This window comes from Caenorhabditis briggsae, assembly GCF_000004555.2.
Source record: "Caenorhabditis briggsae complete genome, chrV, whole genome shotgun sequence".
NCBI classification, from domain to species: Eukaryota; Metazoa; Nematoda; class Chromadorea; order Rhabditida; family Rhabditidae; genus Caenorhabditis; species Caenorhabditis briggsae.
In genome coordinates, this window is record NC_013488.2 from 14,510,908 (window position 1) to 14,524,849 (window position 13,942).

General features: G+C 35.8%; 1 protein-coding gene across 1 annotated transcript; it reads left to right on the forward strand.

Annotated features, from left to right (window-relative positions):
- Window positions 1–6,509: 6,509 nt before the first annotated feature.
- On the forward strand, window positions 6,510–13,679 carry Cbr-gar-3 (the record flags this gene model as incomplete). Its single annotated transcript, XM_045238116.1, has 10 exons — window positions 6,510–6,584; window positions 8,978–9,160; window positions 10,464–10,551; window positions 10,602–11,068; window positions 11,117–11,191; window positions 11,355–11,663; window positions 12,611–12,786; window positions 12,842–13,086; window positions 13,134–13,257; window positions 13,592–13,679. The coding sequence occupies 10 exons, from the start codon at window positions 6,510–6,512 to the stop codon at window positions 13,677–13,679; spliced, it is 1,830 nt and encodes a 609-aa protein (XP_045092717.1).
- Window positions 13,680–13,942: the final 263 nt, after the last annotated feature.

Here is a 13,942-nt window from a genome sequence, read left to right on the forward strand (position 1 = left end):
TAAGGAAAATGAGAAAATGGATGGAGAGGGGAATTGATTGACGAGCTCAGAGTGATTTTTGGATCAAAATGGATCTTTTTCTGGAATTTCGGAACATATAGAAGCTTCAGAATGTCTTTAAAGGGGTCTTCCCGAACTTTTCTGAATCATTATGAGCAGTAGAAACTCATAATGGAACATAATGATAGCAAGTATCTCGTCCTGGATTAGTTGTTGTGTCACCCAGATTCTCCTCTTTCTCCTCCGAAGAAAAAGAAGACAACTGACACTTTCATGACAGAGGTGAATTCAGACTCTATCTCAAAATCCTCCAGTGTCTCTCTATTTCATCCGGAGTCTTTTGGTAGCAAATTCTTTTTCGATAACCCTCCCTCAATCACCCCACAATCGAGTCAATTTTTGTCTTTTTCTTATACACCTTTTTAAAGATTTTTGGGCTTGGTTGAAAATATGGTCCCTTCTTCAGTTTCCCAAGCTTCCCAACATCTCTTCTGGGAAGCCATTTTTGCTCTTCAGCGCCAATTACCGTAATTCCTGCTAATTCCTTTTTCCTTCTTCTCCTGAATTCTACTTCTGACGATTGTGGCAGGCCTCCAAATTCAGAAGGCCAGCCACAGAAAATAGAAAAAAAAGCAAAAGCCAATAAATCAGTGCAAATGGCTTTGAGCTAAAAGTTTTCTTCCCCATTTTTTCCTGGTCCCTCCCGCGGCCCAAACAGCCACCACACACCCCAAGAGCAGTTTACGACTTTTTGGTTGAGTAATTGGAAATGAAAAAGTGAGAGTTACTTAGTTTTAGGGAAAACGAAAATCAAGAAGAAGAAGCATTTGTTAGTGTATGCATATGTAGGTCAATATTTTTCTACCCATGTTTTTCTTTTTGATTAGAGAATTTGATTGATTTGGTCGGAAGCAGTAGGTGGCAGCTTTCTGGGAATTCGACTTGAAAAACTTCAGCTGGAAATATTTACAATTTTTGTATGCTAGTCAAAAAAAAATTTAGGTCAGTGAGATTACTGTGTTCTTGGGAATTTGAAATAAAATGTGAATGGCTTGTTAATTCGTTTTTTTTTTGTGCTTTGAACTTCAGTAAATTACCGTAAAACCTGTAATAGAAGAACCCCCACACTGTCCAGTTTGAGCTTAGTTATCTCATTCCCTGTAGAAGATATAAAAAATGTCTCAACTGATAAATTTATTATCATAATATCACCAATACTTTATTAGTGGACTACGTTTTTATTATCTTTCAAAAGAGCCGAGATAATTGAGCTCAAAGTGGACATATAGGAAAATACAGTATGGTAATACCCTGTTCATCTATTTTCTGTGTTTTCAACTTTATTTACTTGTTTTGTAATTTTCAAACCATTCATATTACATTTGAACTTTTGTATCGGTCGAAGTCTCAATTATTACATTAAAATCCAGATAATTTCAAAAAATAGGATCATTTTTTCCGTTTAGAATACAATCATCAATGTACGATATTTTGAAAATAGTTACCACATTTCAATAAAAAAACTTTTTGGAACTTCCTGATTTGTTATGTGAATTTCTGAAATGTTGAAAATTTTGAATTCAAAACATTTGGGATTTTGGGATTTTGGGAATTTTTTAATTTAAGATTTTTTTAAATGTTGGAATTTCAGAATTTTCGGAATGATCAGAATTTGTAAAAGTTTCTGGAGTTTTTATAACTTTGAAATTTTTTGAAATTTTTTCTTTGAATTTATCGGAAATTTTGAAATTCCTCGTTTTCAAAAAATCTATTAGAACTGGGTAAATCTAATTGTTTTAAAAAACTTTCAGGTATTTCGAAGTTCTAGAACTTCTAAATTTCTGATCTCATTACAAAAGTTCTAACAAATCGAAATCCTAGGCGGAGGCCGCTGATTGAAGCAAAACATCCCCTAAACGTCTTCTGGAGTCTCCAGAAGACATTCTTTAAACAGTCTCCTATCTGTCTAGTCGGTTACCTCATACCCCATATATTTTAAATCCCTTTCATTTTCCCCCTTCATTTCCTCTTTTTCAAGTTCAAAGCACACTTCAATCATCTTCATTAATCACAAGAATTGCCCTCCCTAAATACCAATTGAACTGTATTTTCTCTTCTTCTCTTTTCTATGATTCTTTTCGATGTTTGGCACATCCCCAGAAGAGAAACGACTCTCAAGTGAGAAGTTGACGCGATCTCAAGTGCTTGCGCTTACCGTTTCCATCGCCCAATTCTTTTCAACTTGCGATCGGATATCAGATCGGTTTCTCGCCTCGAGGGAACCACCAAAAATCTGCGCTTCTTTCCGAGTTACAATGGTTATGTGGAAGTCAGAAAATTGTATTCTTTGAATCGAATCGAATGTTTACTATTTGACCCTCTTTTTCTGTATCCATCCCAGACATTAACTTTCTAAGATCAACTAAGGGTATGTAAATAGAAGGGAAAAGAGAGAGGAAACTGAAGTGTTATGATATTCTGATCATGATACTTTTGGAATTTTGGTTGCTGTACTTTTAAGTGATGCGCTGAAATGGTTTGAAATGTAAAAATAATTTCAGTTAGTTAAAAAACTAGAAATTGATTCAAAAACCGTAAAACCTGTAGTAAAAGGGCCCCCTAACTACTAACTTCAAGAAAAAAATATATAGACTGACAACTTTTAACTTTTGGCTAATTTTTCTCGATTCCTGTTAAAGATATGACAAAGCTGTCAACTGATGAATTGTTTATCAGTATATTACAAAAATTTTATCAGTTGACGCATTGTTGATTTTTTTTTATGAGCGCCAAGATAATTGAGCTCAAACGTGACAGTGTGGAGACCCTTCCATTACAGGTTTTACAGTATACTAGAAATCATTTTATCGAATGTAAATTACCTACTTCCAGAAAAATTAATTGAAATTGCTGACTTTTAGAAAAAAAATAGAGCTGATAATCTTTCAGTATCAACCAGATTTGGCGGTTTGTTATGTAGCTCCCTACATTTGACCGTTTTTTTTAAATGTTCTTCTAATTTAATTCCTCGTTAACCATCTCTATAATTCCGCGACTAGACTAGCAGCTGTGAACTCATAACTACAATTTTATAGTTTTAAAAAAACTGTGTTCCCATATTTTTTCTTTCTCATAGTACATTCTGCGACCATCTCTTCCAAAATGTTCCCACATTCCGAAAGAACACGTCCTATAAAAATTTGGCAATCCATCCACCACTAGAAAGATCAGATCGCATCACTTGATAAAAACGTGAGACAGGCTGTTCCCAGAGAGAGAGCTCACCCAAATTTCTTTATCCGTCTGTGTCTTTCTACTCTCTCTCTCTCTCCTTCTCTCTCTCTCTCTCTCGTTCTATTTATTTTAGAAACTGATGATGATGATCTTGGGACACAGAGAGAAAAAGAGAGAGGGAGATTTCACCTTCCGAATGATATGTGAGATATGATTCGAAGGTTGGAGGGTAAACGATATTTAATAAAACCCCCTCCTCTCGCCGGGGACGGGCAGAGGGGGGCTCTTTTCTTTTTGATTGAGCTCTCAACTTTTTTTACACTTTTTCTTTGTCTTTTTCCGAGATCCTTGATAATAATTAGCAGATAATAAATTGTATGGAGTTTGATTTTGGTGAACTATCAATTCATAGAAAATATTGTAAACACTCTAATAATGCCACCCAAACCATAACCTTGATTCTATTTTAGGAGGACCTTTTATTAGAATGTTTACGGTACCTGTTTGGGAGTCTGCCCAGAATGTTAGAAAGATGATAAATGATTTATTAGACCGTTTTTAAGATTCACACTCCGAATTGACATAACCTGATTTTTCGCATCCCCTCTTATTGAACAGCACCCTCTTGTAGCCTGAAATATCTCAGAACCTGTAGAAAAATCCAATATTTTGAACTATCGACTAGCTTGAAACTTGATTCATATTAACCAATTTGATCAATTTTCGCTACCTCTGCGTACTTGAACTCAATCATTCAGCTTTGATCTGATAGAGACCATATACATATCAGTTGAATACAGGGTGGCGCACAATTACCCGCACTGATAAAACGGGTATATCTTTAAACCAAATTACCTTGGCAGCACGAAAATTATTAGAAATATAATTTTACGTTTGATTCAAAGCTACTAAAGTTTTAAAAGAGATTCCTCGAGTTTAGTTATTGTTATGATTGTCCAAAGATGAACGCCGTAATGTTTCTTGCGATTTTCATGAGATGAAGCAACTTTGGTAAGCGATAACTCAGCTCAAAGTTTGTCAAATAATTTCTTAGTCCGTGTAATTATAAACTTTAGTCCGTGTAATTATTTGCCGCCCTGTACTTTTTCTAGTATCTTCCAGAAAAAAGGTACATGAGGTCAAAAAATGTTTTTTTTTCAAATTTCAATCGATCAGAAGGTTATTTTTGAAAACTATTTTCCTACAAAACCCTTATTGTGCACTTTCTCCTCTAACCCTGATTGTTTTGACCAGTGTAATTCTCGTAGGCAAGAAATGGTGAAGAGTAGTGGAGGACATGCTGCTCATTTATAAACAAAACTTTTTCGAAAAGATCCTACAACAGACGGACCCACTTTTGGGAAAGAAACAATAATCATTGAGAAATCTCTTCCTCTTATTCTTCTTTTCATTTCTTTTTTATTCTTCTAAACTCTTTTTTTTTCATAGTCTCCCATTTTTGGAACCTTCACACACGCAGGTGGAACCTCGATTGGAATAAGTCCTTCTGGAGAAGAAGGAAAGTCAAATGCGATGAACCGTCATCTAATAGGTCGCTTGGTGCGCCCCTTTTTGAGTCCTGTCCTCCTCCTTCTTTTTCCCATTTTTTCGTTTCTTTTTTTCTTCCTTCTCCATCACTTCTTAGTTCTTTCTCTCCGCCCCTTCTGAAGGGGGAGGAGAGAGCAGCAGAAAAAAGGTCCACTTTTTTATATTACATGTAATTTTTGAAGCGCTTTTTTTCATCCCGAAAAGGACGTTAGGGGCCTATTTGTATCTTTTTGTTTCATACTTTTCACTTCGTACTGGTTTTTCTAATTATCCTCCTAATCTCATTTGCAAAATCTATGAATTTCGTCTTTGGAAATCATTTGGTCAAATCTAGTTAATGAAAATGATGACAGAGAAGATAATACGTTAGTGTAAGCTGACAATGAGTCAATAAGTACACTCAAATATTGTTCATCAAAGATACAGTAATCCTTTAAAACCATAAGGGTTTCTTTTGGTAGCTTTAGCTTATTTATTTAGAGTGGCGCATGGGGCTGTAAGCCACTCTGTAGTAGACCAATCTTCCTGAAGCCACTGTAGCTATCCGTAATTGTTTATGAGTTCTGCCGAATTTTTCGAAATTTTGGAGATGGACCTGTGTCCCATAAAATTGGACACTCGTAAAATTTTTAAACGGCGATCTATTCTGGTTTTATAGCTCGATATACCCCATTCTAAAACCAACGTATTTTCAATGGGTTCTGTATTTATTATCTCCCAAAATCTACGATGCTTGAGAGCCAAAAGTTTGAAAAGCTTTGAGATTTTGAACGGGTTTTCCACAGCGCCAAGAACCGGTACTGTTCAGTTTCTGGACACTTCCAGAAAGTTTTAGTTTTGAAGTTTTCGAGAAATGTCAGAAAAAGTAATTTTTGCAATATTAAAAACCGTAAAACCTGTAGCAGGGCTCCACACTGCCAACTTTGAGCTCAATTATCTAGATTCTTGTGAAAGATATCAAAAAGTGGTCAACAGCAATATTTTATCAATTAACAAGTTTTTTATATCTTTCATAGAAAAATGGATAATTGCTCTCAAATTTGACGGTTTGGGAGGGCTTCTATTACAGGTTTTACGATAGCTTTAGAAGTCATTTATTTTCAGAAAGCCCAACGCTCTCTAACTTTTTCGGAGATGCCCAGGTCCAAAGTGCATAAGAGAGACTAGTTTGGTTTTCAAACGAATGACATGGAAAAAAACCGCATCATCCTTATTATGAGCTCACAATGAAAAAGTTTTCTCTGGATTTTTTGTCCTTCTCAAAAGGAAAAGAGGGCGCCATTGGCGCCAGATTGAAACCTGATATTAGAGTGGTCAGGACCAATAAAAACTAGTTTATAATACTCCCTCCCCACCCTCTCGTTTTTTTGTCCCCAACCGGAATAATATTCACCCTTTTTTGTATACAACGGGCTGAATCTTTATTGGGGTATTTTCTTGGAAAATGTCAAAACTAATTTCATTTTCAATTCTATATTGGTAGTCCCCCAAAAAACCGTTTGAAAACCTCTTGAAGGTCTTCAAAAATTCATATAAATTCCATGAGGTCCCCCTCTTCCTCCTTTTCATCTTCCCCCCATCCATTCTTTGTGTTATTAACAGCTCTTCCATTTTTCCCCCGTTTTATGATGTTCTCTTTTTTTCAGTTCTAATGATACAAGAAGTTTTATTTCGTAACTCTCTTTTCTTTAAAGTTCCATTTTTTCAGGATCACCACACACGGGAGGATGCAGTCCTCTTCGTTGGGGAGTGCTGATGATCCTCGCTTCCGACAGACACATTTATTCCAAATGTTGGTGAAGGTAAGAGTTTTTGATTTTGATTCTTCTATGATAGTTTTCCAGAGCGGTTGTAAACCTAAATTAAAAACTAGTCGTGCCCAGAAGTCTCCCTTTTGAAAGAGGTCCTCCAAGGGGGACGAAAAATCACCCGGATTGATAAAAACGGATATATTTTTAGACATAGGTATCTTGGAAGCAGTGTGCCTTATCGACAAAGATTTTCCAATTTTGTCGACAAATTATCGATAAATTTATCGACAAAAAACGATAAACTTTTGTCGATAAATTGTTGACAAATTATCGGTAAATTTGTCGAAAGTAATTTATCGACAAAATTTTGTTGACAAATTGTCGATAAATTTGTCGTTTTCTTTGTCGATAAATTTGTCGAAGGGGGCATTTGTCGACAAATTATCGACAAAAAATTGCTATTGACCGCCGGAATTACTTGTAAAAAATCGTATCTCATCTTTTCTTTTCTAGGCCATCTGACCTGGTGCCCTAATTTTTCCAACACGAATTTTCTAGGCCACCAAACTTTTTGACCTGAAAATGATCTGATGTTAACATGGTGGGTTTTTAAGCCATTTTAACATGGTGGCCAAACTTTTGCAATATGAGTTTTCTAGGCCACCAATCTTTTTGACCTAGAAATGGTCAGAAATTCATCTGGTACATTTTCTGAGCCATTTTGGGGTGGTGGCCTAATATTTGCAAGTTGAGTTTTCTAGGCCACCAACTTTTTTGGCTTAAAAATGATCAGATATTCATCTGGTATGTTTTATAGGCCATTTTTACATGGTGGCCTAGAAAACTCAACGCGCGAAAGTTAGGCCACCATGTTAAAATGACCTAAAAAAGCATCAGGTGAACATCAGATCATTTCTAGGCTAAAAAGAATCGTGGCCTAGAAAATTCATGTTGTGAATGTTGGGCTACCAAGCCATATAGCCTATAAAGTTTTGCTGGGTAAGTTCTTCCATCATTCTAGACGTCCTAGGAAAAAATGGTAACGATACGATATTTTACAAGTAATTCCGGCGGTTAATAGCAATTTTTGTCGACAATTTGTCGATAAATTTGTCGAAAAGGGCGTTTGTCGACAAATCGTTTGTCGATAAGGCACACTGCTTGGAAGCATGAAAATTGGTAGAAATATAATTTTACGTTTGATTCAAAGCTGCTGAAACTTTCAAAACGATTCCTCAAATCTAGATATTGTTATGATGGTCCAAAGATGAACCGTTGTGATTTTCATGAGACTCTAATCAAATTTTATGCTAGTACAAATTTTGGTCATTTTTAAGTACTATCCTAACGTAGAAGAAGCTAAAACAGTCAATCTCCTGGCCAGATGAAGCTTCTATTTTCCCAAACCTTCAGGATCCGTATTTTTTAATACCCTGTTTCTCTCCCGTCCTAATTTTTTAATGATCCAAGTGAAAAGTGTGAAAATGCCTCTCATCAGATAATAAAATCGGCCCCCTCAACAAATAGGATACAAAAAACGTCTTTCTCATTTTCCGATAGAAACGAGCTCCTCTTTTTTTTGATGATCAATTAGTGAGATTAGATTTGAGGGTGGTGGGGAAAAATGAGGTTTCTGCAAAAGTGGGGAAGAATAAATGAATGAGAGGAAAGATCAGGATGGAGATTGATTGGAGATAATTGGGGAAATTTTTGGAAGAAGATATTGCGGATGTTTTTTTTCTAGATTTATTGATAGAAGGAGATGTTGTAGAATGAGATATCTGCTGGGGAATAGGGTTGGGGAACATTCAAGTTACTATAAAAATAGATTTCCAAAGTTTCCGAGTTCCAGAAATCTTTAAATTTGGAGACCAAATTCCGAATTATTTGGTAAACTTTGAGCTGAGTTACCGCTTGTCAAAGTTGCTTCATCTCATAAGAATCACAATGAAACATTACCTTGTATATCTTTGGACAATCATAACAATACCTAGACTTGAGGAATCGCTTTGAAAATTTCAGTAAATTTGAATCAAACGTAAAATTACATTTCTACCAATTTTCATGCTTCCTTCCATGATACTTATGTCTGAAGATATATCCGTTTTTATCCTTTTTCTACCTGTAGTTTAGGCCAAACAAATGTTTTTTATGTGATATTTATGTGACGTTTTGTGAAGTTATGTCTAAAGATATGCCCGTTTTTATCAGTCCGGGTGATTATGCGCCACTTATGTGCCGAAAATAATTTTTGACTTTTTCTATCCAAAACTTTCAGACGAAACGGATACCCTTTAGTTACTTTTTCAGAGCGATTTCTGATTTCGTACAAAAATTTTGAGTTTCTAAAATTGTTATTCTATTTTTTTCCAAAAATGTATTTATTTGATCGAGAACAACATCAACGCGCTCCCAAAACTATTTTTCCAAAATGATGACTTCAGGTGATAAATACGTCGGCTGAGAATGCGACAAAGACAGCTCTTCTTGCCACGTCATCCACATCCACGCCATCATTCGTCGACACCTACTCGGCGACGTCGTTGCTCGGCGAAGAAGGACGAATGATTCTGATAGTCGTCGTCGGTGCCATTTTCGCATTTCTGACGTCGGTTGGAAATTTGATGGTAAGTTTTGAAACACTTTATGGGGTTTCTTAGCAAGTTGACTACAGGGTGCGGCAAAAGTCTTTGTGCATAACTTTGAAGCAAAATTATCCATATTGCTAGTTGTCATACAGTACCCGAAATTTGCAGTTGATACTAAAAGACTATTTGAATATATCTGTCAAATTTTGAAAAAATCTCATGATCCATTCAAAAGTTATAACCATTAGAATTCGCTACCTCAGAATTTCTACTTTTATTTGGACGGTTTTTTGAGATTGAGGGTAGGTTTCTCAAACGTGATGAAAATTAAGTTTTCGCTTCAATATCGCTCTGGTTAAGTGATTAGCTTGATGAACCCATATATCATTCGAATTCACATTTGATGCTCTATTTCACAGCGCAGATTTTACAAAATTTGTTTAACCATCATAGGTTTCAAAAGAATAAAGGCATTTTTCGAGGTAATGTTGGCACGCAACTTCCTCTAATTTTTCCCCAGCATGGCTTATGGCCGAACAGAGATTTGTAGGAACATTCACACTATGTTTTAATAATGAAAATAAACTGTTGTTTTCGAAAAACATGGTACTTCATCAACTCCGATCAGTACCTACTGATCAGTCATGGTTTTCCGCTGACCGTTCAAAAGTTCGAAAAACTTTATTTTTTCTTTTGTGAATGCCTCGAAAAGTTTTTTGTCAAAACAAGAGATTTTTCAAACTACCTATGTAAGTTTGAAGGCATCCTGTTTCATTGATTATCGAACCATACAGTCTCATGTTGTATGAACATTGTAAACAGGACTCATAGTTTTTAAAAATCAATGTTTCAAAGTCCCGCCATAACCAGTAAGAAAGATAGACAAGATTAAACTTGAAAAAAGCTTCGTGCCGCAAGCATAGTGTAATCAACCACTCTTCTGATCCTAGGAAAGTTAAAAATGAAAATTTTAAAAATCAAAGTGATTCTTAAATTTCAGCAATAGAGTAATCTACCTGGAAAGTTTCAGAAAGTTCCGATCACTTAGAGGAAAGTTACAACGACTTGTTTATGCACAAAGACTTTTTCCGCACCCTGTTCAGTAAACTAATAGAATATCTTCCTAGCCGTAAACTTTGAGCATATGTATCTCTTTCTCTGTAAAAAAATATCAAAAAGTGGTCAACTGATAAAATATTTTTGACATTCTGATAAACAATTTATTTATTGACGGTTTTTTGATATCTTTTACAGGAACCGAGATACATTGGCTCAAAGTTAGGGCGACTTAAATTCATATTGTTGTTGACAGAAAAAAGATAAGAAAGTTATTAAATTACAGGTGATGGTGAGCTTCAAAATCGACAAACAACTGCAGACTATTAGCAACTATTTTTTATTCAGTTTAGCTGTCGCTGATATCGCTATCGGTAAGTACAATCAAAATACTCAAAAATCCATTTTAAGATAAAAGTTTTAGGCTTCATTTCAATACCAATGTTCACTTATTACACTGCTGTTCAAAGTTGGGATCTCGGCTACACAATGTGCCAATTCTGGTTGTGTATCGATTATCTCATGTGCAACGCATCCGTTATGAATCTTCTTCTCATTTCTTTCGATCGATATTTTTCTGTAACTCGACCGTTGTCCTATCGACCCAGAAGAACGACTAAGAAGGCGTTGACGATGATTGCTTGCACTTATATCATTTCACTGATTCTATGGCCACCGTGGATTGTTTCATGGCCTTATATCGAGGGAAAATTCACTGCAGAACCCGGCACCTGTGTAGTACAATTCCTTCAAACAAATCCATATGTAACAGTGGGAACTGCAGTTGCTGCATTCTACCTTCCAGTTACAATCATGTGTATACTGTATACACGAGTATACTGGGAGACACAGAAGAGGCAGAAAGAGTTCGGAAAACTTCAAGCCACTCAGGTAATCTTTATTATTTGGATTTCCAGATGACTTTTATCATAAAAACAGACTTGGGCAAGTGATGTGGTTGATCGACCATCGACATCGTTGAGAAACTCTAAAATATGGAAGAAAGTGAAAAAGGTTTCTAGAAAAATCCAAGAGAATCACCTTTATTTCATTCATCCTACACATTTATATACTTTTTGCTGTTATGATTTCTCCCAATACACTTCTAAGCATGTCTATCCTTCAGAAATATCCTTCAGAAATTAACTTTTTTTATTCTAAAAATCTTGAATTTCAGTTCTCGCGCCGATCTATGAAACGAGATGTATCCTCTACTTCCATAGTGAAATCCAGTGGATCAGTTAGAAAAAAGCATCACGAAGGATATATCGATGAGAGTATGACACCTTGCACGTCATCGAGAAATTCAAAAAGGAAGTCTTGGTTGCGAAATTGTACGGGGAAGTCCAATTCATCATCGGAGGATAGTTCAGAAGCTGTTGCAATGAATTTGGATGACACTTCGTTGAGTTCAAGTCATTTTGCATTGAGTGGCAGTCGGAGAAGGAATGTTTCACCACCTTGTACACCAATGCCTACAAATTTTGTAAGTTAAAAAAAAATTTTTGGTTAAAACAGACAGTCTTCTTTTCTAGTAATGATTAATTTGAACATTTTCAAGTTACTCAAACACAAATTATAATTTACCGTAAACAATTGAATCCCACGGAAACCTCCAAGTTTGAGCTCAATTATCTCAGTTCCTGTGGAAGATATCAAAAAGTGATCAACTTGCAAAATGTTTATCATAATATCAAAAATATTTTGTCAGTTGACCGCTTTTTTCTTCGACCGGAATCGAGATATATGGATTATAGATAGCGGATTGGATGGCACACTATTAAAGTGTTTACGGTAACCATTGATTTGAAATTTTCGAGTTTTTCAAACACAACTGAAATTGTAAATTAGTCGATGAACAACTTTTCTGTAGAAATTTATACAGACGATAATTTCCGATTTAAAAGATAAAATTACCTACATAAAACTAAGAAGTTACCTTCCGTATACCGTAAAACTTGTAATAGAAAAGTCCCGCAAATTTTAACGTTGAGCCCATATACCTCGGTTCCTGTTGAGTATATGAAAAAGTTGTCAACTAATAAATTGTTTATCGTAATATCACAAGCATTTCATCAGTTGACAACCTTTTGATATCTTGCACAGGAATTGAGATAATGGAGCTCAAACTTGACGCTGTGGGGGCCTTCTATAAGAGATTTTAAGGTATGTACTAATTGAGCATCTTTTTTTGAAAATTGTTCCCGGAAGTTTAATTTATTCTCTAGTCACCATTATTTTCTAAAAACTTAAGTCCCTGCTATTTTTCGTGTCTTCACTTTAAACACCTCCGGTACAAAACCGCAAGTTTCCTTATCAGTGACGTTTTCATGATGAAAATGTTTCATCTAGACACAATTCTAACATTAAAATTCACAAATGTCGCACAATATTATAGAAATGTATGAATCAAATCAAACATAGACTTTCCAGGAAGACGAAGAGCAAACAGATGCAGGACAATCGATGCGAAATGGATCAGCTAGATTCAGAAGTCGTCCTTCGGATTCGAAGAACAACAACTCAGACACCTACACAGTTTTGATAGAGTTGAACGATGAAGGAAGTCGTCCAAGTGTTAGATTAAGTAGCTGTGAGCCATATTTAGAGTGAGCAATACCCCCCCCCCCCCCCAAATTCTAATTTCTAAAACTTTAATTTCAGTGACACAATATCCACTCGTAATCGATCAAAAAGCGACTGCAACAGTGAAATGGATGAGAGACGACAGAGTCTTTTGAACAAGCAATCGCCATTCAAAAATGGTCGAATCCTCAAGAACTTTAGCTCTCAAGAGCGGAAAAGTGAGAAAGAGCAGAGGAAAAATGAAAGGAAACAAGAGAGCAAGGCAGCAAAGACACTTTCGGCCATCTTGTGTGCTTTCATTGCCACATGGACGCCGTATAATTGTGAGTTTTGGAATAGAAAAGATTAAAAGATCAATTATGTGTTTCAGTGATCGTTTGTTGGGAAGCATTCTTCCCAAATACCGTACCAAACGTTTTATGGACTTTTAGCTATTCACTTTGTTATATTAACTCTACAATCAATCCACTTTGTTATGCTCTTTGTAATGCAAGGTAAGAATTTGCCTCTAAATTTTTGATGCGGTTACTAGCAAAATCAGCGATTTTTCTGAGGCCGTGGCCGCTACAAATTCTTGAGTTTTCTAGGCCATTCACTTGTCCACGTGGTGTCCACAGCCAGCCAAGCAACACTCTTGCTGGAAATCCCATAATGTTGAAACGATTTACGAGCTATAAATCAAAAACGCATAGAATTTCCTTCAATGGTCTCGCTTGGCTGACCGTGCAGTCCACGTTGACAAATGACCTAGAAAACTCCAGAATTTTTAGCTGGCGCGGCTGATTGCTGATTTTGCTTCGCTCTGTATAAGAAAAACCATTCTTCCAGATTCCGTCACACGTACATGCGAATCCTCCGTTGTAAATTCAAAGCTGAACGACCCACAATCAATCAAGGATACGTTCGACGAAATTGATTCAAACACGGTAGATCCCCAATACCTTTTTCCATAAGATCTCCAGAAAAAAACGAACAGTATAATAGAATTTTCAAAACCGGTACCCGAAATTATCATATTTCTTTTTTTTCATAAATTTTTCTGTCTCATCTCTTGATTTTCTATTTGATCCCTTTTCCACTTCCCCTATCAAATTATCCTACATTCTCTTCTCTTTTCTCGCTCTCGATTCATTGCTCATCCTTAATTACGGGTAATTAATGAATAAACAAGATTTATTT